At 46.9% G+C, this 25,211-nt stretch overlaps 1 protein-coding gene across 1 annotated transcript in view; it reads right to left on the bottom strand.

Moving 5' to 3' along the window:
- Nucleotides 1–425: 425 nt before the first annotated feature.
- Nucleotides 426–25,211, bottom strand: part of SCTR (secretin receptor) — a 71,829-nt gene continuing 47,043 nt past the window's right edge. Inside the window, exons 7-13 of the mRNA XM_040227924.1 lie at nucleotides 23,458–23,611; nucleotides 14,135–14,195; nucleotides 12,881–12,950; nucleotides 9,178–9,269; nucleotides 7,292–7,418; nucleotides 1,932–1,973; nucleotides 426–832 (exon numbers count right to left, since the gene is read on the bottom strand). Of these exons, the coding sequence (XP_040083858.1) occupies nucleotides 683–832; nucleotides 1,932–1,973; nucleotides 7,292–7,418; nucleotides 9,178–9,269; nucleotides 12,881–12,950; nucleotides 14,135–14,195; nucleotides 23,458–23,611 (696 nt within the window). The 3' untranslated portion in view covers nucleotides 426–682. The remainder of the gene's footprint in view (nucleotides 833–1,931; nucleotides 1,974–7,291; nucleotides 7,419–9,177; nucleotides 9,270–12,880; nucleotides 12,951–14,134; nucleotides 14,196–23,457; nucleotides 23,612–25,211) is intronic.

Here is a 25,211-nt window from a genome sequence, read left to right as displayed (position 1 = left end):
TAGTGTCTAAACCACCACCACCACCACAGATAACTGAAAGCAGGAATAACAGGGTGCCTCATCCCTTGTTAGGGTCATTAAAAGGTTCCCTGTAACTTGATCGAGTTGTCTTGAAGGCTCCGGGGTAAGAGCTGGATGGGTGAGTTGCAATGAGGGCTGGGGAGGGTCCACCCAAGGCCAAGGGCAATTTCTCTGGTTCACTGGTTATTGTTCAGTTGCTAAGTCATGTCTAATTCTTTGTGACCCCATGGACTGCAGCACGCCAGGCTTCATTATTCCTCACTATCTTCTGGATCACTGGGCTTCTAAGCTTATTCCTGAAAACTGGAGCAGGGAGGTCAGGGAAGCCCCCTTCTCCAGAAAGTAGCGGGGAACAGCATCCTCCATCTTGTGTCTCAAGGACAAGAAGACCGACAAATACCAAGTCTCATTCCAGTTACCATTTATTCCCCTGCCCTCTCCTGGGACCCCTGAACTACTCTTTCCAGGAAACTCAACAGATCTGAATCCCAGGCCCTTTTGCTATCCCAGGCCCCATCAGTTCTGAGGAATCATGACCACAACCCCACCCCAAGGCCAGGAGGAGGGGTGTAATAGTCACTGGAGAGACCACACAGCATCTGGCAGGAAAGCAGGCTCTCCTACTGCAACAGTCAGCCCTCAGGACCTGGGGTGACCAGCCTCAGATGACACTGGTCCTATGGGTGGCCCGACTCTGCTCCGAGGGGCTGGCCTTGATGCCATTGCTGAAGGAGGAGCTGGGGGCCACGGGCTGCAATGGGAGCTCACGGAGGTGCCACTGCCGCCACTTCTTCTGAACTTCCAGCTGCACCTGCCCCCGGAGACCAGGAGTCAGCCAAGAAGGAAGGGTGATCTTTGCCCGAGTCCCACTTTTTCCACTGGGGCCTCAGCACAGGCTCTGCCACTCCTGCCCAGAGGGCATGCCTTCCCCTCCACTCAGATTTACCATTTTCAGCCCTGACATCCATAGGGACTGAGGGGCCCCTCTCCCTTAGGACCTTTCACCAGAAACCTCAGCAAACCTATCCTGAAGAAGGGGCCTGTGATCGTTCCACAATCTCCAGATGGTCACCTGGGACAAGTGGACACGTCCCCATGAAGCCACTCTAGCTCAGAACTCATCTAGGGACCAAGGGGCTACTCTTTGGAAATTCCTTCACAACCCCCAGCTGCAAAGCATTTGGGGCTAGGTTTGATGCTTGACTTTTGGGAAAAATATCAGAGGCTACTCCCATTCAAGCTGGGTGAACCAGATGATTGACAGCCCCAGGAAGGGTTTATTTGCATGCAGTACTGTGTTCAACTAACATCAACTGCATGGCCTCTGTGCCAGGAGCCTCCTGATCTGATCCAGATGCTCTGGGCAAGCGCAGAGACTGAAAGTTAAGTGCGCAGCTCCCACAACCCTGCTCAGCAGTCACACTCTTTGGAGGTCTCTGAGGATGGAGGGGCAGACGTTTCACCTGAGTCACTCTCTTTAAAGATGGGAAGCCCTAGGCCCAGATCAGGGCAGTGACTGAGGTCACTCATCAGGCAACCAGCAGTCAGCAGCCTCTGTTAGGGTTGGGGTTCCTGCACTTTCCATTTCCTGAATTTGCCTGAGGGTTAGAATCACCTGGAGTGCTTGTTAAAACATTCTCAGCCTCCAGCCCAGACCTAAAGGATGCCTTTTTGCCTGTTTAGAAACAAGGTGGGACCCAGCAGTTGTTTTAATGAGGCCTCTGGGTGATTCTGTTGATCCCATTAAGTGAGCTCAGACTCCTGGAAGGCAGATTTTGAGCCAGGAGGCCCTGGTCTCCCCAACCCACAACATACCCCGCTCCCTGCCACCCTTTCCAGGTGGCCCTTCTGAACCACAATCCAATGATAAGGGAGCTCCCCAGGCAGCAGAGCAACCCCAGAACACTCACCTCCCCATTGAGGAAGCAGTAGAGGACGGCCACCACCAGGCCCTGCGGAGGAAGCAGGGGCAACGGGATTGGTGAGGGGTTCCAGCATTAGGCCTCCTAGTCCCCTGGGGTCCTTTCATCACCAACCCCAGGCTCACTTCTCCCCATGACTATTTCAGAGCCTTCCCACATCTCTGCTACCTCAGAGGGAATAGGGGCTTCCTCTTCTGGCCCTGCAGTGCACCCAGCTGTGCTGGCATCACCCACACAGACTGAGACCCTTGGGGGCAAGAATGACCCCCAGTCCAGGGAGGTGCCCTGCGCCAGGGTGGTGTCAGTTACATTAAACAGAGGCTGCTAATTCAACCTCGGTGACCAGGCAGGTCATGGGAATTAGTAAGGTGGGGCATCCAGGAGAAGCAGGGAGTGGTGGCACTTGAGACTTGTCCATCCTGCCCAGAGCTCTGCTCTGACCACACAGTCACACATTTGTCTTTCTCTCTGAGTAGCTATCCCTGTTTAAACCTCTCCAGATTTCTAGCTGGTCCTGCAAACAAGCCCACCCAGGCCCAGGGGTTCACATGGCTGCTCCACCTGCTCAGCTCCAGGCAGGATGGGCATGCCTCAGGATGGCCTCCCTTATTAATTCCAGTGACCTGCCTGGTCCCTGTGGCTGAGTTAGCAGCTTCTGCTTAATGCAACTGAAGTCTGAGCAGAGCTCAAGTGCAGGTCTCAGCCAACGAACAGGGGGCCTGACTCCCCACTCACATCTCCAAGGTCAGAGGCCTCAGGGCTACGTTTGCTTTTAAGTTCCCTGGTGGGGTGGGCATCGTACCTATCAGGACCCTCTCTCTCCAGCATCTGGACTCCTCTTTTCCCAATGGAATACCCAGAATTCTGGCATGGAGCCCACCAGGCAGGGACTCCAGGCTGAGATGCAGGATTTGAGGCCTAAGGCTTATAGGGAACCATGAGCTTTGAATAGGGTCTAGCAGTCTAGATGTCCGGCTCACCTAAGGACCCTCGAAGGCCAGCCTACCCTTCCTAACAGGCCCTGCCCTCAGGCCTCCTAGGCTGGTGAGCACCCTGCCCCACAGAGGCCTGGGTGCCACAGCCCTGACTACAGGTAGCCCAACCCCTCCTCCCAGTGCCAACCAGGCCTGCTCCTGGCTACTTAAGACATGGACAGGATTCCAAAGAGGGATGAACCAGCCCATTTACAGTGGGTTTCATGCACGTAACTACTCTGGGATCCCGGCATTCTAACAAGAGTTTTAGAGACAAACTAGAAGGATCTGCTCTGGAGTCTCAGACATGGATGATGTCACACAAAACGGGGACTATGTGGGTGGGGCAGGAACATGTATTCAGGGCAGCGGTTTCCAAGTTTGGCCACACATGGGGATCACTTGGGAGCTCTGGCCTAGGTGCACTCTGTGCCCCAAATCCGAATGTCTGGGGTGGGACCAGCAGCAGCTCTGAAAGAGCCCCAGATGGTTCAAATGTGCATCATTGACTAGGAGTTGCTGTCAGAGAGTGTGAAAGGCAGGCTTTGCAATAAACAAGAGCTGGATTTGGGCCACAGCTTAGCCTATGTAATCATGGCTTCTGGGTTCCAGGCACTTCACTTAATCCTTGCCAGAGCTCTGGAAGGTAGGCAGGGAGGCTCCCTGCTTCCAGGTGGGGGACCTGAGTTACGGGTTTTGGTGGGCCTGGAGCTGGAGGTCAGGCTGTTGCCCCTCTCTGGACCAGGGTTGCCCAGCCTCAGAGATGTTGACACACAGTCTCTCTGTTCAAGTGAGGGCAGGAGCCCTGGGTGAGGGCAGGTTAGATGTGCCCCAGGTAAGTAAAGGGTGGTTTCCCACAGGCAACAAGTTTAGGAAATGCCAGTTTTATACAGTCATTAAAAATGTAGTCTCTGAAGAATTTTAGAGAGCTGAGAAAATGTTCATGATGGAATGATAGAGAATTAAATATAACAAGGAGGATTGAAAAACCACACATCATGATCTCAATTACACGTGTGTAAGTGTGTGTACATGTGGATGTCTTCTTGGCTAGAAAGGAGACTTAGAAGTAAACACACCAATTTAACAGAGGTTATTACATTGGGTTATGAGAGTTTGGATGAATTTGCCTTTCTATTTTAACTTCTCCTTACTTCCAAATTTTCCTCAGTAAGCAAGTATTTCTATAATTAGGAGGAGCTGACTCCGCAACCCTGTGGACTGTAGCCTGTCGGGCTCCTCTGTCCATGGGATTCTCCAGGCAACACTGTTAGAGTGGGTAGCCATTCCCTTCTCCAGGAGACCATCCCAACTCAGGTAACGAACCCAGATCTGTACTACAGGCGGATTTTTTACTGTCAGCCACCAGGAAAGCCCCTAATAAACTTCTAAACTTCTAAAGAAATATATGACAGTCATAATGGTATTGTGGTTCTGCGTGTGTCCTTTAAGTTCTTGTCTTTCAGAAAGTATATACTAAAATGTTTACATTTGAAGTAACATGATGGCTTGAGTTTGCTTAAAATGATGAGAGATGGGGAGTGGATGGAGGTGAAATAGGTCAGGTCACAGAAGGCTAAGGGCTATATGCAGGTTCATTATATTGCTCGTTTGACTTCTGTATATGGAAAAAATTTCCATAATACAGAATTTTAAAAATATTTATTATATCACTATATGTATGTATAAAATATAATAAATGATATATGTTTGTATTTGAACAATGGTTCTTTTTTTAAAAAAAAAAAAACACCCTTAAAGATCTTTTTTTACTTCGTAAACATTCCTATGGGCTGGAATAAAGCACAAGTTGGAATCAAGATTTCCAGGAAAAACATCAATAACCTCAGATACGCAGATGACACCACCCTTTTGGCAGAAAGTGAAGAAGAACTAAACAGCCTCTTGATGAAAGTGAAAGAGAAGAGTTTAAAAGTTGGCTTAAAACTCAGTATTCAGAAAACTGAAATCATGGCATCCTGTCCCATCATTTCATGGCAAATAGATGGGGAAACAATGAAAACAGTGACAGACTTTATTTTTGGGGGGCTCTAAAATCACTGCAGCTGGTGACTGCAGCCATGAAATTAAAAGATGCTTGCTCCTTGGAAAAAAAGCTATGACCCACCTAGATAGCATATTCAAAAGCAGAGACATTACTTTTCCAACAAAGATCCGTCTAGTCAGAGCTATGATTTTTCCAGTAGTCATGTATGGCTGTGAGAGTTGGACTATAAAGAAGGCTGAGTGCCAAAGAATTGATGCTTTTGAACTGTGGTGTTGGAGAAGACTCTTGAGAGTCCCTTGGACTGCAAGGAGATCCAACCAGTCCATCCTAAAGGAAATCAGTCCTGAATTTTCATTGGAAGGACTGATGCTGAAGCTGAAATTCTAAGACACTGGCCACCTGATGTGAAGAACTGACTCATTGGAAAAGACCCTGATGCTGGAAAAGGTTGAAGCAGGAGGAGAAGGGGATGACAGAGGATGAGATGTTTGGATGGCATCACCAACTCAATAGACATGAGTTTGAGTAAGCTCTGGGAGTTGGTGATGGACAGGGAAGCCTGGCAAGCTGCAGTCCATGGGGTCACAAATAGTCGGACATGACTGAGCAACTGAACTGAATTGAACTAAAACATTCCTATGGGAACATTTAGGAAAGTGCTTTCAGTTTTCTCTTAATAAGCACGTCCCCAGAGAAGAGATAAATGGCCTTCCATTGGGTGTAGTCTGCAGCCCTAGCCACAAGCCTAGTTCCAGAGACAGGAAGTCTTCATCTATGCAGTCCTGGGTCTCATCGGGGTCACTACCCACTTCTGTCAGCTGGTCAAGACCTTCCACCCATCTTTGGACAGCCCTGCCCACCTGATAAAAGGGCCATGGTGAGCCCAACCTTCCCCCATGTTACACAGAAACTTCTTAATCCAGAGAAAAATCTCATGATTATACACAGAGACTAAGTCTCCAGGGGTCTGGGGTGCCAGCGAGAGTCTCTGGGCAGAGAACAGGCTCAGAAGAGTGCAGCAGGGACAGCCCTGGGGTGGGGTCTGCAGGCATGGGTTAGGGCCAGACCCCACTCAGGAATGCGTTTCTTGATGTGACTTCCCTGGAACCTGAGCAGGACAGGGGGAGATGACCCTGGGCACACCCTGTCCGGAACAGAACTCCAGGAATGAGGGAGGCACCCAGCCTCACCCTGAGGCCAAGGCCTGCTCAGGTGAGGAAGTCTCTGTGGATGGGCTGTGTGCTGATGACAAGCTGGCTTCTTCAGAAAAACCCACAGGGAGAGATTTCTCTCAGGCCCCAAGACTATAATCCTAGGCTTTCCCTGGGAACCAGGCTGCTTACATCTAAGTCTTGAAACAGAGTGTGTTCCTGTCTTTGCTTTGGCTACTGGGAAGCTCCAGACCAAAATTTATGACACACTTCTCCCCTCTTTAGAGAACTGCATCAAACTTGTTTCTGTGTATGAACTCAATTTTGGCTTTATTTTCTTTATTCACTGATCCCTCATCTGCTTATTTTTTGTCCTTTGTATGTTTTCTCTGAAAGCTACATCATTATTTTTGGAAGGAGATAGTTATGAGTAAATAAACAAATAACATTGTGAAGTTTGGGATTCATGTTAAAAGTTTCTTCTGGCCAAATAGGTTTACTATATTTTTTAACTACAACATCTTGTTGAATTAGTAGGTAGGTCGGTTCTCCTCTCCTCTTTTTCCCCTTTTTTTAAAGTTGGTTTTTATTTTTAGTAAATTGTGTATGTAATTTGTTTCAAAGAGTCAAATGTCTCTTGTCACCAAAACGAAAAGAGAGAAAAGAAAAAAACAGTAGCCTCCTGACCTCCTTGCCTGTGTTTCCTGTTCCGCAGACTTGGAACTCTCCTGACGGATTCTGCATAATATGCTGATGTGGTTACTTCTGGATTTTTCAGCTCGGGGCGTTTTTATGGACTTTCCAGTGTGCAGATGAGGATATTCTTCTAAACAGCCTTCCACCCCACCCCCTCTCCCGCTCTGCTCATCTTCCTGCCCCCCTCCACTCCTCGATGGCTCAGCTCAAGCCCTCACTGCTTGCATTGTTTCTAACGGCTGAGGGCTGTGTGACCTAGTGCACCAGGGCTACGTTCCCTTCTGCCGTCCCTGGAGTCAGTCTCTCTCTCCTGAGTTGCATCTCCCACCGCCGGATGACACGTGACTGGTGGGGAACTTGGGACCCTCTGAGGGTCACACAGCACAGTGAGGCCCTGCCCCTGCCTCTCCTGGGTCTCTGCCAGATGAGGCACTCCTCTGCCTTCGGGAAGATCTGGGTTTTGGCCTAAGGAGAAAGAATGCCTCCTGTCACCTTCAAGTTGCTGCCCCTGGAGCTTACCTGGAATGAGCCAAGGGCCAGTTCAAAAAACAGCTGGATCTCCATGGCATCCTCGGGGGAGAAGGCGAAGATGATGTAGTGGATTCCGAAGAGGGGGATCAGCAAGAGGGTGGACTTGGCCAGACGCCTGGGGGCAGAGAGGCACTGCAGTCTCCGGCAACCCCACACCCACAAGCACCCCCATCTTGCCTGACTGCAGGAGGCTCTGCCACGGTGTCCCCACTGCTTGTTTATTTAGCTTTCATTTTGGAAAATCTCCAGCTCCCACACACCCAGTACCTGGATTCACTCTCCAAACTCTTGGATTATGCAACCTTATCAGTAAAATGCTTTGAACCCGTAGCCACAGGAATGACGCTATAACATATGTGCATATGTAACTATTAAGATATCACACACTGTCTAACATATTATTAGCAAAGCCACCATTCTCATTTGTTGGTTAATGAATATCTGTAAGGAGAAGCTCTTTTGTTTTCTTCCCAGGGTAGGTTGCCAAATTTAGCAAACAAAAATACAGGATGCCCAGTTCAATTTGAATTTCAGATAAACAGCTGATAGTTTTTTGTGTTTTTTTTTTTTTTTTTTTTTGGTGTAGGTACCAAAAAAACTATTAGCTATTTATCCAAGCCTCGGATTAAACTGGGCATCCTCTATTTTATCTGGCAACTTTATTCTTGACCCCAGCATGACCCTACTTCAGAGCCACTGCTCTAAAGATACCCTAGGAAAATCTGTCACCAAGTCATCCAGGCTTCTGCCAGATTCTGAGAACCCAGAACGTCACAGAGAAAGCCTCTGGTGGACACTGATGTGCCTTTAACAGTCGTCATGGGCTGAACCGTATCCCCCTCCCCACAAAAAAAAATTTTAAGTAGAAGCTCTAACTAACCCCTAGTACCTCAGAATGTGAGTGTATATGCAGATAGGGACAATGAAGAGGTGATTAAGTTTAAATGAGGCCATCAGGGTGGGACTGTAGTCTAATCAACTGGTGTCCTTTTAAGAAGAGATAGGGGGATTGCACATGTATAGAGAAAAGGTCATGTGAGGACCCATCAAGAAAGTGGCTGTATACCAGCCAAGGAGTGAGGCCTCCGGAGAATTCAAATCTGCCAACACCTTATTCCTAGGCTTCTAGCCTCCAGAATAGTGAGAAATTAAGTTTCTCTTTCTTAAGTCAACCACTTAAGTCACCACTTTAATGGTGTCTTGCTATGGCAGCCTGAGCAGACTAATACAGCATCTTTCTTGACCATCTCAAAGGTTTTAAAGTGGTTTTGAATCACATTATCTTGAAAATCTGGTGAAGGTCTAGTGAAAGCTGGAAAATACAGTCGACCCTTAGCACCCATGGGGATTGGCTCCAGACCCTCTGCAGACAATGATGCTCCAGTTGCTTATATGAAACGGGGTATTTGCTTAAATCTATGCATATGTCCCCATATATTTAAATAATCTCTAGATTATTTATAATACCTCATACAATGAAAATGTTTTGATTTGGATTTTTTCCCCCAAATATTTGCAATCTGCAATCCAAGGTTGGTTGAATCCTTGGTTGCAAAATCCACAGATAAGGAGGGCCACTGTCCCCATAAAAACTTGAATTTGGGCCCCTGACTCCCTAGCCTCATCCCAAGGGTGAGATATCTGCCCACAAGGGTCCTGCTTAGATTTCTTTTCTCCCCACCTCCAGGGCAGTTCTATGGAGAGGAAAGGACCCACTCCTCCTTCCCTCCACCCCACTGTAAACTCCCTGGGATGAGGTCCCAGTTCTTCCTCCTCCTCTACCTCTAATAGTATCGAGCACCAGCTGGGTAAACAGTAGGTGTTCCGTAAATGCCTGCTGACTGACTGAGTGCCTGTCTTTGCCTTCCACTTACTTATAATGGTTCACTTCATTTCCTCTTGTTTCTTGAGTTCTAAGTTTTCTCATCAGGATTCTTAGAATGTTTATAAAAAGGATGAAATTAATCTGTAAAACACAAGACAGAGGTGAGGCTAAAGATGAGCCTCTCCTGGCTCCAGCCCCAGGCAGGGAAGGCAGTTCAGCCACAGCAAGACGGCACATCTCACCCTCCAGCACACCCAGTCCTGGAGAAACACACTGTCTTCCATGGCTCAGCCTCCACTCCTGGGCTGCAGGAGCTCTGAGGTCTGCTCAATTGCAGGGTGAATCAGTCACAATTGGAATGTTTTGGAATCTTATTAAAATGCAGGCCTGAGATTCAGCATTTCTACCAAGCTCTAGGGGCTTCCCTGGTGGCTGAGAGGTTAAAGCGTCTGCCTGCAATGTGGGAAACCCGGGTTCGATCCCTGGATCGCTGGATCGGGAAGATCCCCCCTGGAGAAGGAAATGGCAACCCACTCCAGTATTCTTGCCTGGAGAATCCCATGGACGGAGGAGCCTGGTAGGCTACAGTCCACGGGGTCGCAAAGAGTCAGACACGACTGAGCGACTTCATTTTCACTTTCCAGGGAATGAATGCCAAAGCTGGGCCTTGGACTACGCCCAAGTAGCAAAGACTTTATAAGCAGAGGCTCTCAAAGTTTAAGGTACAGATTGCTAGGCTCTGCCCCTTACTAGGCTCCGCCCCCAGCAGTTATGGTTTAATTTGCTGCTTCTTCCTTTCTTTCTTTTAGCTGCAGCTTGCAGAATCTTAGTTCCCCCACCAGGGACCAGGCCCTCGGCAATGAAAGCCCGGAGTCCTAACCACGGGACCACAGGGGAATTTGCATTCTTAACAAGCTCCCCAGTGAAGCTGCCAGTTTAGGGACCACATTTTGAGAATCACTGCTTCAAGGACTTACAGTCGCTCTGCAGCTCAATCACCAGCTCCAGGAAGCCTTCTGATCACCTCCTTTTCCTGATTTATTGTAGTTAGGGATGATGCTACTTGTAAGGGCACTTGAAATACTTCAAGGGGCCAAGTGCAAGCATTTGTGTGTGTCCATTAACTGCCGATTCAATCCTGCCTTTCTAAAGGACAGGGACCAGAGTCTGTTGCTTTTGGCGTCCTTTCCCCTCTCCAGTGCCCAGTGCCAGCCACGCTACGAGGTTGCCCATATAGCACCCTCTCTCTTCCCCTCATCCACCAGCTCCAGAATCATTTTGCAGAAGCAGGAATCAGTGGAACTGACTGGGCGGGCATCCTCATTTTCAGACAAGTAGCCTGGGGGCCTAGGGCCGCTTGCCAGAAGACACAGGATTAGTGGCGTGTCTAGGACCCCAGCTCAGCACCCCTGGTCCCGACACTTCTCAGCTCACTCTTTGTGCATCTTGCTCTAAGCATGGTATAAACTAACAAAGGCTCTTTTACTTTTTGCCTTTGAGTTGTATTTAATAGGAAGCATTTGAAAGCAAAAGGGAAAAATTTAACTATCCCAAGAATGAATCTTAAATACTGGAATTCTGGGCCCCGGGACAGGCTGGGAGAGAGATACTTGGCATCAGGAGTGCCCCCTCCCCCACCAATATCCTCAATCACTAGAGAGACCACAGTCTCGTGAAATCAGCCTGGGCCCTGGGGCTCTCCTGGACTAGCCTGTCAAAGTCCCAGAATTATAGCAAGGAAACTGGCTCAGTATTTAGCAGCTATAGCACAGCAGTTGATCAAATAATTTCAAGTGGCATTGGAAAGCTTACATCTACTGCTAAGGGAAAGAAACAAACTAGAACACAAAACTGTAATAAGCATTTTGAAAAAGTACCTGCACTCAAAGAAAATTACGGGACAGAAAAGCACAGCATCATAATGTCCATCTAGGTGCTACAAATATGGGTGATTTTAGTCCCTTTTTAAAAATATATTTTGTATTTTTCCATTTTTATATGAATTGTATTACCATTATTTTAGAAGTGAGAATATGTTTTGATTTAACATAAAAGAAGTACATTCTTTGTATAAGATAATTAGTGATAGAATAGTCAATATTTTTCTGCCATATTATTAGGCTAATAAAAAATGTTCAGACATTATTTAAATGTAACAAGCTGACAAAAAACAACTTTTGATAATAGCAGATTTCAGTATACAGTTTTCAGTGTATTAAGACTGTAATAGGAAATAAAAGCTTAATATCCTTCATTATCCCTTAAATTTTAATTTAGTCAGATTAGAAAACACTACGCTAAAGCTGGCCTAATCAAAATTATAATCAAATTATTTATTTATTAACATAAAGTGACTTTGGGTAGCAATGTCTCAGGGCAGCAAAAATAAAGTTGTGTTTAAAGCATTAGACACCCTCTGTACTGGTGATAACTGTGCATTCCGACCATATCAGTCACTGCATTTCTAACCCTAACCCCTACCCTGAGTGGTTCCAAATTAATGAATGACCTTCACACCCTCTAAGAGAAGCAGAAATAGGGAGAAGTCATTATGCTTTCCTGAGCTATTCAGTGGCCTATCATGGCTGCTACTCAGATTTCTCTACAATTTCTAGCTCTCCTGTTGTGAGTTGAGATAATAGGGAGGATGGTGTAAAATTCTACTCTTTTTTGTTTGTTTTTTGGCCACACCATGCAGCATGCAGGATATTCGGTTCCTCGACCAGGGATTGACCCCTGCATTTGGAGCGCCAAGTCTTAACCACTGGACCATGAGGGAAGTCCCAAATTTTATTATTTTTTCCCCCCAATTCTACTATTTTTGAAAAAAGAAAAAAAAAGGAAAGTGGGTTATGGGATGGCCCCTTCAACCAGACACACAAGGCAAGCCAGCCAGCTAGTGGAAGAAGCGGTTGCTGCCCAGTCTGACCCTCCTGTGAGCCTAGGAAGGGCACTTCCTGTCACCTGGCTCTGTAGTCTTGGCATCCCTCTGAGACTGTGCATATTACTTAGGAAAAGGGCTGCCCCAGGGCGCCCTCCCCACCCAATGGATCTTTCTTATCCTTACCCACACCCACGGGCTTAGCTAAAGGGCTCTGGACTGCAGAGCAGAATCACCTGGGAACTTAACACCAAGCTGAGTGCCCAGACCCCTCCCCAGGACAAGGAGAGCCTGAATCTCTGCTACTGGTATTTTTTTTAAAGGCTCCCAGGTTGACAGGAGAGCAAAGGTTGAGACACCCTGAACTGCCCTAAGAGTCACTCCTCAATCTCGCCCCTGAGGCCACCCCTTCAGGCCTGCCCTCCTGCCCCGGCACATCACCACAGATGACAAGACGACAGAAGCCTTGGCTTTCCCCAGGTGCTACCCCCTCCATGATCCTGGCACAGTGAGTCTGCCCAGTTCAACCAGAGAATGCTTAGAAAAATGATCAAGAGCCAACCATCTGAACCAGTGGAGGCAGAATCTCAAGTGACCCGAGCCAGCCACTCCGGGTAAGGAGCTCTGCTCGGTACACTGAAGCTGCTCCCAGTGGACAAGACCAGGGCAAACTTTTGCTCTGGCCTCGCTCTCTTCCCCTCTGGCTGTCTCTGGGGGCAGGGCTCCCAGACCCTCCTGCTGCTGCCCAGCCTCTGTAAACTCTGGTTTATTCCTCCACACACCTGGAGGCAGCAATGCTGGCCTTGCCAAGGCCCTGTCACTGTTCTGGTCTCTCCCATTGGAGCCCAGATCAGGGGGGCTAGCTACTTACCAGGATGGAGAGGATCACAGGCCCTCGGATGACCCACCAGATGGACGCGTTGGCATTGATGTCCCAGCACCTAGGGAAGGACAGCCAGGCATCACTAGTAGTGGGGAACTGGGCTGACTAGAAGAGACCAGTTCTCAGAGGTGCCCTTTGCAGGAAGGACTACGTTGTGGTCCTGCCCCCTGGAGACTGTGGGCTTAACACCCTTAGGACTGACCGTCTTCTGCTGCCAAGAGCACCGCCAGGGCTAGGGAGCATCCAGGCTCCAGGCAAGCCCAGTGAGTGTCTAGGGAGCAAAAGCACACAGATCTGAGATGGAAGATTCTGGCCCCCAGAGCCAAGTGCATGGTCAAGATAATTGGGGAGCATGGTGGCCAACAGCAGCCAGGCAGGTGAAGTGTCAGGGAATGAAGTGTCTGGGTGAGTGTCATGTGACCTCAGCTCTGGGGACATCATGCCCTGGGGACATGGGGGACTTAGCAAATAGACAGACTGCGCTTGGTCTAAGGTGGCCACAACTCTGCCCAGCTCATTTTTGCCACAGGGGACCTAGGGAATGTTGACAGAACTTTCCATTTGTTCTAGAGAAATTAAAAATCCAGATTTTTTAAAAAAGGGAATTAATTCAATTAAAAGGATTATTTTAGACTGAATTTGGATGGCAAGACACCTCTATACCTCGTCCGCCATGGCCTGGCTGTGTCATTACATGGATGAAACATGGCCTCCCACGGGGCCATGCTGCCTCACCACCTCCCCAGCTTCTTTCAAGCTTTCCTTCCATGAGCCCACTCACAGTAGCCCCCAGGCTCACCCTGTCCCTAAGCCAAATCTTTAGAGAATGAGACTAGATCTCTTTGCACCCATCAGGGATTTGAAGGCTGCTTCTACTCTCCTGCTCTCCTGAGTCTGCAGGACTCACACATCCCATGTCAGGAGGAGCCGAGGAGGGAGCTGCCAGGAAGAGAAAAGCTAGGTTGGTCCTTAGAGCTTCCTCCCTGAGCAGCACTGCTCTCGTCAGGCACCTGACCCAAGCACAGAGCTGATCAGGCAGCAGGAGGGTGGCTCAGCATGTCTGCAAACACACATCCAGGAGAGCTGGGCACTTAGCAGCCTGCACGGCAGAGAACCCACCTGTGGCTCCGGGTCTGAGACTTAGGCCTCTCCTAGATAACAGCTTCAGAGAAGGGTCCATCCTATTGAAAGAACTGGACCATATAAAATATACTCTTGTTACCTCTCCATCCAACAGCTTACCCGACATCTTCCAGAAAGTGCCTGGTGACAGCCCACGAAGCAACAAAGATGGCTGGGGAACCTGAGGGTTAAAAATAAAGGGGGAGGGTGGGCAGAAGGGAGATGACTCAGTTTTCCACACTCTTATGAGAAATAGGACAATCAGTGACTCTAGGCCAGACAGTGAGCAGATGCTGAGGTCTAGTTGCCACAGAAACCCCCTTGCCATCCTGTGTAAATATGCAGCTTCATGCTTCAAGGGTGCCAAGGAATCCTTGGGAACTGACGCAGGATCAGACATATCCTGAAGGCCACTTCGGGGCAGGGGTCTCCTTGGGCCAGACTTGGGCCAGACTCTGAAGGACTGCAGCAGGGGAGAAGGGAGGGGACCATGACCTTGTGGAGGCCACTGGTGAAGCCCCTTTATCAAACTGGGATATTGAGGGAGGGGATTCAAGACCACAGGAGAACAATCAGTTCTATTCAAATATTGATTTGTAGGAACTTTAGCCATTTGACTGATAATGTAACCTATCTACATCATTTAAACAAAAATAGATTTTAGACTAGAGACTTGTAATACACAAGAACTTTAAAGACAAAATACAAGAACATTTCCTGACTTCTAGTTGAACATGTTAAGTTGAAGTTACTCATTTATCTGTTTCTCACTGACACCCCTTCAAAATGATAGTAAAAAATTAAAATGCTACAAGCCTATAAGCCCAAAGAATGGAAAAGGAGGATAGAGCAGATGAGAGATGTCAACACGCTTAGGAGGCTGGTAGCTGGCAGAGGAGTAGTAACTGACTGATGTCCCAGAGCAGAGAAAGCTGAAGCATGAGTGCTGCACAGGGGTGCCTCTGAGAAGGCACTTGTTCTGCGCCTGGGGGTGGGCAGCAGTATGGTTTGGAAGTCTGGACAGGAGGCAGGTAACCACTCCAGGTGGTCAGAACCACCCTCCCACAGCCAAATAGTCAACTGTTCATCTCTGACAGAAATGAATTCTTGGGGGCAACTGAGCAGAGGGTGGGAGGGGTTCTCAGCTGAGCTATGCCTGTGCTGCCCAGTACTGCTGTCTCTCACCACGTGTGGCTTCCGAGCCCTTGCTACGTGGCTGCTCTCAAATGAGATGTGCCAGAAGCACAAGATAGCAGATGTGGAAGATCTGGCATGAATAAAAGAATGTAAAATATGGTATTAACAATTTTTAAAATTATACATTAAAAGGTTGATATTTTGGTTATATTGGGTTACATAACATATACTATTGAATTTCACTAATTAGTGAGACTAATTTCTTTGTGTTTACTGTGGTTACTAAAAAATTTTAAGTTATAATAAAATATAACTCAGATTCTATCTCTAATGGACATGCCTATCTATCCCCTAACTGAGAAGAGCCCCACCCCTAGGCTGCTCAGTTTTCAGACCTCCAGCAGCCAGGATTCTACGCTGCTCCAGCCCTCCAACCTCCACCCCAGGTGGGAGATGAAAGGGTTCCTCCCTGGAGGAAGCAAACAGCCTTAGAAAAAGGGTCTGTAGATAGCCATGCTGAGGACCCCAACACGGTGGCCATTTCCAGCCCAGTCTCCCATGAGAGATGTGACCCAACCCCCAAGCACCACCACCACCCAACACAGACACACACACACACAGACAGCCTTCAGTCAACACTGAAGTGACTCATTCTTAATTATGAATGGTCAAGGTCACCAACATCTGAGGAAGGCTGATTACATAAAAGACAAAGACCAAAACAAGCAGAGAAAAGGAACTCAGAGGAAATAGACCATACAGGCTACAGGAGGAACTTGAACAAAACAATTCTAAGGAATATCATCAGAGAGATTAGAGGGAAGATTACCTCTACAAGACACAAACAGGATGTTGAAAACAGGGAGCATTCAGAGAACAAGGAAGAGGGCTTGGAAACTAAATATATGATGATCAAGACTTTAAAAAATTCCATAGATTGCCTAGAAGATAAAGACCAGGAATTGCCCAGAACACAAAGTGTGGAATGAAAAGTATTAATAGGAGGAAAGAAAGGAGAAAATTAGAAGTCAATTCCAGGATGTGAACCATCTGATTAAAAGTTTCAGAAAGAGAGGATTAAAACCAGAGGGAAAAAAAAGATCAAAGGACAGTGTAGGAAGACTGTCCAAGAATGACATATGTGAGTCTCCAGATGAAAGGACCGCCACTCACCAGCAAAAAGGATGAAAACAAACTTGCATGGGGGCACATTCCTATGACATTTCAAAACGCAAGGGACAGGGACTTCCCTGACAGTCCAGCGATTAAGACTCCATGCTTCCAGACTTTCCTGGTGGTGCGGTGGATAAGAATCGCCTGCCAATGCAGGGGACCTGGGTTTGATTCCCTGGTCCAGAAAGATTCCACCTGCTGAGGAGCAACTAAGCCTGAGAGCTGCAAACTGAGCATGTGCTCTAGACCCCAAGAGCCACAACTACTGAAGCCTGCACACTCGAGGGCCCTCAAGCCCAGAGCTAATGAAACTACTGAAGCTTGTGTGCCTAGAACCTGTGCTCCACAACAAGAGACACCACCATGACGCGAAGCCTGCAGATGGCAACTAGAGAGTAGCCCCAGTTCTCCACAACTAGAGAAAGCCTGTGTGCAGCAAAGACCCAGCACAGCCAAAGCTACATAAATAAAGCAGTGTGTACATGTCAATCTCAGGCAAGGGTTTTAAAAAAAGACTCTGCACTTACACTGCAAGGGGTACAGGTGCCATTCCTGGTTGAGGAACTAAGATCCCACATGCTGCATGGCATAGTCAAAAAGCAAGAAAAAAAGAGAAAAAATCACAGGGGACAGAGAGAAGATTCTGCAGCTTATACAGAGAGGTGAGCAAAAGCAAGTCCCATAACACCAGATGCAAAAATAGAAGACCTTCAAAATTCTGGGGAAACAATTTTCAACCTAATTTCTATGCCCAGGAAAACTATAACTTAGGTGTGAAAGCTGAACAAAGATACATTTAGGGACTTCCCTGGTGGTCCAGGGGCTAAGAATCTCACTCACAATCCAGGGGGCCAGGCTTCGATCCCTGGTCAGGGAACTGGATCCCACATGCCACAACTAAGACGTGGTACAGCCAAATAAATAAATATACTTAAAATAAAAAAGATATGTTTAGATATGGAGTGCAAAAGAATGTACCTTCCATGCATTCTCTGTTAGACAGATACTAGAGGATGAACTCCAACACAACCAAACAGTAAACCAAAGATAGGGAAACAAGAAGTCAAGGTATAGGATTTGTGGAGGAAATGAAGAAAAACTCAGCGTGAAGGTTAAGGGAGTGAGTGAGTCTACAGAACGACCAGAGGGCAGAGCAAGAGGGCAGAAAGCTCCTTTAGAAAGAACACGGGTTAGTAGATTATGTTAAATGGCATATCCTCCTCCACCCCAAAGGTTCATATCCTTAGAACCTTAGGTGTGACCTTTCCCTTTCCTGGAAACAAGGTCTTTTAAGGTGTCATTAGTTAAGATGAGGTCGTATTTATAGGGGCCTTAATCCAATATGACTTATTTTTTTAAGAAGGCACTGAGACCCACACAAAGAGAGGAGACACAAGGGAAGAAGACCATGTTGAGATGGAGGCAGAAATTGGAGTGACGCTCCTACCAGGCAAAGAAGACCAAGGACTGCCAGAAACTGGGGCAGAGGCATGGAGCATATTGTACCTCGGAGACCTTAGAAGGAACTGGCCCTGCCAAAGCCTGACTTTGAACTTCTGGTCCCCACGGTGGGAAAGAATAAATTTCTGTTGTTTTAAGCCAGTGGCAACGTGTTACAGCAGCCCTAGGACACTAATACAGCAGGAATAAACCAAACAAATAGGACTGATAGATTACATCTTGTTGCCTTTGATGATAGGAAACCTGGCACTGGATGGTTTTCCAGTTCTGTTGAGAATTTGGAGAATTAATGACAGCAACATAAAACGAGTCAATTAAAAATGACTCCATAATTTGGGGGTTAACATATACATACCACTATATATTGTCACCCTACTTGTTTAACTTATTTGCAGAGTATATCATGCAAATGCTCGGTTGGATGAAGCACTAGCTGGAATCAAGATTGCAGGAAGAAATCAATAACCTGATATGCAGATGACACCACCCTTATGGCAGAAAACAAAGAGGAATTAAAGAGCCTCTTAATGAAGATGAAAGACGAGAGTGAAAAAGCTGGCTTAAAACTCAACATTTAAAAAACTAAGATTGTGGCATCCAGTCCCATCACTTCACGGGAAATAGATGGGGAAACAATGAAAACAGTGACAGACTTTATTTTCTCGGGCTCCAAAATCACTGCAGATGGTGTCTGCAGCTATGAAATTAAAAGATGCTTGCTCCTTGGAAGAAAAGCTATGACCAACCTAGACAGCATATTAAAATGCAGAGACATTACTTTGCTACTGTCTGTCTTTCCAGTAGTCATGTATGGATGTGAGAATTGGACCATAAAGATGGCTGAGTACCACACAATTGATGCTTTCAAACTGTGGTGTTGGAGAAGACTCTTGAGAGTTCCTTAGACTACAAGGAGATCCAACCAGTTCATCCTAAAGGAAATCAATCCTGAATATTCATTGGAAGGACTGATGCTGAAGCTGAAACTCCAATACTTCGGCCACCTAATGCAAAGAGCTGACTCATTTGAAAAGACCCTGATGCTGGAAAAGATAGAAGACAGGAGAAGGGGGTGACAGAGGACCAGATGCTTGGATGGCATCACCAACTCAATGGATATGAGTTTGAGCAAGCTCTTGGAGATGGTGAAGGACAGGGAAGCCTGGCGTGCTACAGTCCATGGGGTTGCAAAAAGTCAGACATGACTGAGCAACTGAACAATGACATTATATAAAACAATCAACAAGGACCTGCTGTACAGCACAGGGAACTCTATTCAATACTGTGTAATAACCTATATGGGAAAAGAATCTGAAAAAAGTAGATACATATATATGTACAGCTGATCCACTTTGCTGTACACTTGAAACTAACGCAACACTGTAAATCAACTATACTCTAATATAAAATAAAAATTAAATTTAAAAATTACTCCATAAAACATAAAAAGTCAAATATTGGAAGTAAAATGATTCTACACCACTTGGCTTGGTAGTGAACAATATTTATATAGACATAATGATGTATACCAGTCCATACTAAAGGAAATAAGTCCTAAATAGTCATTGGAGGGACTGATGCTAAAGCTGAAATTCTAATACTTTGGCCAACTGATGCAAAGAACTGACTCATTTGAAAAGACCCTGATGCTGGGGAAGATTGAAGCAGGAGGAGAAGGGGATGACAGAGCATGAGATGGTAGGATGGCATCACTGACTCGGTGGACATGAGTTTGAGTTAACTCCAGGAGTTGGTGATGGACAGGGAGGCCTGGCATGCTGTAGTCCATGGGGTCACAAAGAGTCAGACATGAGTGAGCAACTGAACAGGACTGAATGATGTATACACTGAATATGATTTGTGTGTGTGTTAGTCACTCAGTCGTGTTTTACCCTTTGCAACCCCATGGACTGTAGCCCACCAGGCTTCTCTGTCTATGGGATTTCCCAGGCAAGAGTACTGGAGTGGGTTGCCATTTCCTTCTCCAGGGGGTCTTCCCGACCCAGGGACTGAACCCGGGTCTCCTACATTACGGACAGTTGCTCTACCATCTGAGCTATGAGGAATATTTATATAGACATAATGATGTATACACTGAGTATGATTCAGCCCCAAAATGTGAACAGCTCTAATGGGAAGATGAGGTGGTAGATGAAGAATTTTATATCCTTCCCTTCCATCACAAGGAGTCAACCAATAATATCTCAGATGGACAAATCAAGAAATAGTAGAATATCATTTAGAAATATGAGAGTAAATATTAGGAGGAAGAACTGAAAAATGGGAAGGTATTACCTCTGAGAGGCAGAAGTGCGAGCCTTTTCAGGGCACTTTTTTCTTTTTTTTCCTTTTAGGCTGACATTTTATTTTTTAAGGAAGTTTATCCTCTTTTTAAAAATTCTAATTTATTTCTTAAATTTTTGGCTGTGCTGGGTCTTTGTTGCTTGGTGCAGAGTTGCAGAGAGCTGGGGCTACTCTTTGTAGTGGTGCCAGGGCTTCTCACGGCCGTGCCTTCTCTTATTCTAGGCGCACGGGCTAGTAGTTGCAGCACACACGCTCCACAGTTGCGGCTTGGGGGCTCCAGAGCTTGGACTCAGAGGTTGTGGCACACAGGCTTAACTGCTCCATGGCATGTGGAATCTTCCCAGACCAGGGGTCAAACCCATGTCCCCTACACTGGCAGGCAGATTTTTATCCCTGTGCCACCAGGGAAGTCCTAGACTTGTATTTCTATTTAATTCTTTAAACCAAGTTGCAGGTGTGACATTGATAAAAAATTTCTTTACCTAAATTCTGGGTACTTTGGGCAAATATGGACTCTGAGGGCCACTTGTTTATTATTATTTGTTTTACATCTTTAACAGTGAGTCAGTGGAAAAGTTAGAAAACCTGATAACTGCTTAAATTATGGTTTTAAGTGTGGCCCTTGGGACAGGGGTGTCAGCATCACCTGGGGCCCAGTGAGAAATGCAGAGTCTCAGGCTCCACCCCTGCCCACCAGACCAAGACTCTGGCCGGGGGAGGGGCCCAGGGCCGGGTGGGTGGACATGCCCTCTGCATGATTCCAATGCAGCTCCAGCTGCAGGAGCACTGGTTTGAGTTCCCTCTGTGAGTGGGAGGGAGCTTGATTCATCTCCTACAAAAGCCTGAGGTGTCACACTTTTCTGGCACAGACTGACACTCCAGCCACCTTGAAAAAGCAAAAGCTCTGGATAAGTATTAAAAATTTTAGATGCCTGTGCCTTCTGACTCAGGGGTCCCAATTCCAGGATTCTCTATTACATATGTGCTTTGCCCACAAAAGCACTCCTCACTGTGTTATTTGTCCCAGTGAAAAATGAGAAACAATCTTAACATAAAAAAAAAAATAGGTATTTGGTTATATACATCCACAGAGTATTAAAAATGTTTATTGAAGATTTGAAAGAATACAGAGCATGCTTCTGTGTTCAAGGAAAGAGGCAAGATTCAAAATTCTACATACAGGATGATTGTAACCAAGTGGGAAAAACTAGGAGTATAAAAAAGTCTGAAAAGAAACCCCAGAAAATGTTTAATAGATGAGACTATGGTAATTTTTTTTTCTAATCTGAAAAAAAAAAGTTTTTGCAAAGTTTTATGGTTGACCACATACTCATTTAAGCAACTTATCTCGGGGCCTGGGGCAGGAAATAAGGACAAACTGAGGCAGGGGCTACTGCTTTTGCAAGAGAAAAGCCTTTCACAGTTGGAAAAGTTTAGACCTTCCTGAGTCCTTTCATGTCCCCTTGGGGTTGTACAGGCAAAGAGACCTGGAGAGAAGGAACCGGTGCTGTTTTATGTGCGGCTCTAACCCCAGGGCCTGGCATATGGTAGATGCTCAACAAATATTTGAGGAAGAAAAGAAGGTTCTCATCTCATTAAACCTGCTAAGAATCTGTGATGGAGATATTATCACAGTGCAATTTTGTCTCCTTGCTAGACTACAAACCCCTTCAGTGATAGAATCATTTTTATTTTTGGAACCTCTGTAAGCCCTTCTGAGTACAAAGAAGTGCTCAAAGAAAGCTGAATAAATTACGATCCTGATACTATAGATGATGAAACTGCCCATGTTCATTCAGGAAAATCCTGCCAGATCTGGGAGTCAAGGCTCAGGGAGCTGGCTCCATATTGGGGATGTTTGGGGCAGAGTTGGCTGTATAAGGCAAGTCCCTTGTCCCAGGCCCTCTGGGACTACTGGCCAGTGTGGAAATCCAGATCAGCAGGGCCCTACAGCTTCCACTGGCCAAGGGTCATGTGTTAATCAGACTGTCAAGAGTTCAGAAGCAGGAGGGCTTGGCAAACTCTGGCAGTTCAAGCAACTTCCCTGATGGTCTGATAGAGGCAGAACCCTTGCACATGATTTAGACAAGCAGAAAAGACAGTGGAGGGCATTCCTGGCAGGAACACTTCTTAATTAAAGGCACCAAGAAGAGAGTAAATGAAGCTAATGGCTGGTACACATGACTACCTCTGTAAGCCTGTGAGTCACTCACAGAAATCTGACTCTGTCTAGAACCCAGTGGGTAGCTTACATATGTTTATCAAATGAACAGTTGAAGGATGGATGGATGGGTGGCAGGTAGACAGATTGATGGACGTGTGTATGACTGGAAGGATGGATGGATGTTTGTTTGTGGCAGAGTAAGAGTTAAGGGGATTTGCAAAGAGACAGGCCTTGGTTTGAATCTTGACTCTGTTCTTGTCCACAGTGTGAGCTGAGCATGTTATGTCACATCTCTGAGCCAAGGTTCCTAAGAGGCCTCTGGAGGTTGTTGTGATGTGCTCAGCTCAATGCCTGGCATACAGTAGGTGCTCAAGAAATCGGAATTGTTATCACCTTCACTGACCAGAAAGGAAAGGGGGAAGAGAAGCAATTGAATCTACAGTCGGCTGTCTTACTACCATTTCTTCTCCTGCCTGGCCTGAATCCTGAATTTCCTTTGAGAAGCTCTGTGGTTTGAGTAGCTTAAGCCAGTCAGAGGATTCCACTCCCTCAGGCCCCTGTGATTGGTTCAAGGATGTGTATGACACAATCAGAGTGAATCTGAGTATTTGCTGGAATGCTGGGACACAGCCTCTTTCTTTCATTAGATGTAGCAATGAAGCCAGCAGGAAGCCCAGAAGCTGCTGAGAGTTACACTGGGAGCACCAGCCTCATGATAACACTGATGTTACAGGAGGTGAAGTAGAAAAACAAAAAGAAATAATGTTGTGCAGCTGGATTCAGCCTCACCTGAATGGTGATCCCTCGACTTGTCAGTCATATGAACCAATTAATTCCTTTTAAGTTTAAAGCTTATCTAGGTCGGGTTTTCTGATAGCTACAGTTAAAAGCACCCTACCGGACACAGAAAGGAGGTGAGAATGAGGACATATGAATGGAATGTCTAGGGAAGATAAGGCAACAGGTGTGGGGGGTATCAAATCGTAAAACACTTTGGATGCCAGAAATCGGACCTAGGTTTTAGCTATTACTTCCCATTTGACACACAAACTGAGGTCAGAGAGTTAACCATCAAGAAACTTGTCTAACAGCACACAAGTTCACTAACTTAACTAAGCGTGGAGCTGAAACTGGAACCCAAGCCCTTATTGCCTCAGTGCCCTTTCCCACCTGTCATGCAGTCACCATACCCTGGAGAACATACCCCATCCGAGGGCCACAAATCCCTGGAGCCACTTCCGTTCTGAGAAGAAGGAGATGACAAGAAGCGTGTGAAGATAGAGGCCTTCCACCAGCAGCCAGGAGTAGTTGGCCATGATGCAGTACTGGAAGAAGACCATGACCAGCTTACAGCCCACCTACAAAGAGAGGCAGCTGAGTCACAGGCCAGCCATCCTGGGCTTCCCTCCAGGAGACTAGGGGTGCAGTAGGAGTCGGCAGCCAGGCCACAGAGAGCATCTCTCAGGCTCACGGCCATCCCCCCTGGCCTTCCACTATCAGAAGACCAGGCTCATAGATGTCTCTAGAGTGCAAGTCCAGAGGCTGGCAGGCTCTGTCAGCACAGCCAATGGGCTGCTGCAGCAGCAGGAGCAGCATTTAAATTCTGGAACTGGCCGCAAGTTGTCAAACTGTGTCAGATATTGCCCAATTCCCAACAGCAAATGAGGGCATTTTTCAGAGGAGGAACCTGAGGCCTAAAAAGGGAAATGGATTTCTGAGCAAAAGGTTGATAAAATTCTTTCCTGGTTAAGTTTCCTAGAAACAGATGGAGAAGGGACAAGCCAGTACTGATGAGAGAACACAGGACCCCTGCCTGCACTGCATCTGAAATGCAGACCTTGAAACATTCAAGGGGGTGCCATAGGGTGGCCTTGCCTGCTGCCGTGACTTAGGTGACAGCCGTGTCCTCCGTCAGGATCCCGGGAAGCCATGCCTGCAGGGCTGTGAGGCACGAAGCTTCCACGCCCTCTCAGCTCCCACGTGCACCCTATGAGGGTCTTCGTTCCTTTTATCCTCTCTTCCTAGTCTTTCCCTGAGGACAGCTCAGGGATGACAGCTCCTGGGATGGCCAGAGGGCTGCTGACAAAGTGCAGGAGGGTCACGGCCACAGGGGAGCACCCAGGGCCACCCGGCTGGCCAGGTGTGCTTCCTGCCTGTGGTCTCCTATCTTATTCCAGGCATGGCCCACGGCTGGCTGGTGAGTCTACAGTTTAGAAGAACCTGAAAAAGCTGGGCATTGCTGGACTTCACTGGTCAGTGATGAGGTGGGGTCAGAATCTTCTAACTCCAAGCTGGTACTCTTCTGGAAATCTCCCTGACACACAGGGGCACAGCTTGAGGGACCTCTCAGGTTGAGTCAGAAAATACACACACATACACATGCGTGTGAAAAACTACAAGCAATATACAAACTTAACAGAACTATAAGCAATTACAGATGTGAGTGGTGGGAAGGGACAGGCGGGCTGATTAAACCAATCTCAATCTCCAGTCCCCTTTACCCTTGCTTGCCTCCACTATGGAGACTATGATAGTAAAAAACTGAACTTCCCAGCTTCCTCTGCAGTTAGATGTAGTCACATGACACAGTTCTAGCCAGTGAGATGTGAACACAGTCTTGAGAAGCACATTCTTTTCCAAATGAAAAGCCAAAGCCTCCCAAAGAGAGAAATGTTTAACCTTGACTTCCCTCCTTTTTGCCTGAAACATAGATGTGAGGTGTGGGGTTGCAGCAGTCATGTTGCTAACACGCAGTATAAAGCATGGGATCAAGACTGGCAGAGCAGTAAGGGAAAAGGACTGTGTTCATTGTGGCAAGGAGCCACTGTGCTGCCTCTGGGTTGCCCATCTGGGGACTGCTTCTGTGGGGCACAACCCCCAGCTGTTTAAGCCACTGATATATATACAGCAGAAGAGATTATGTTATGTTCAGCAGAAGAGATTCTCAACTGATACACA

This window comes from Oryx dammah, unplaced genomic scaffold (genome assembly GCF_014754425.2).
Source record: "Oryx dammah isolate SB20612 unplaced genomic scaffold, SCBI_Odam_1.1 HiC_scaffold_27, whole genome shotgun sequence".
NCBI lineage: Eukaryota > Metazoa > Chordata > Mammalia > Artiodactyla > Bovidae > Oryx > Oryx dammah.
The sequence above is the reverse complement of the archived record's forward strand: the minus strand, read 5'-3'. Positions and strand labels throughout refer to the sequence as shown.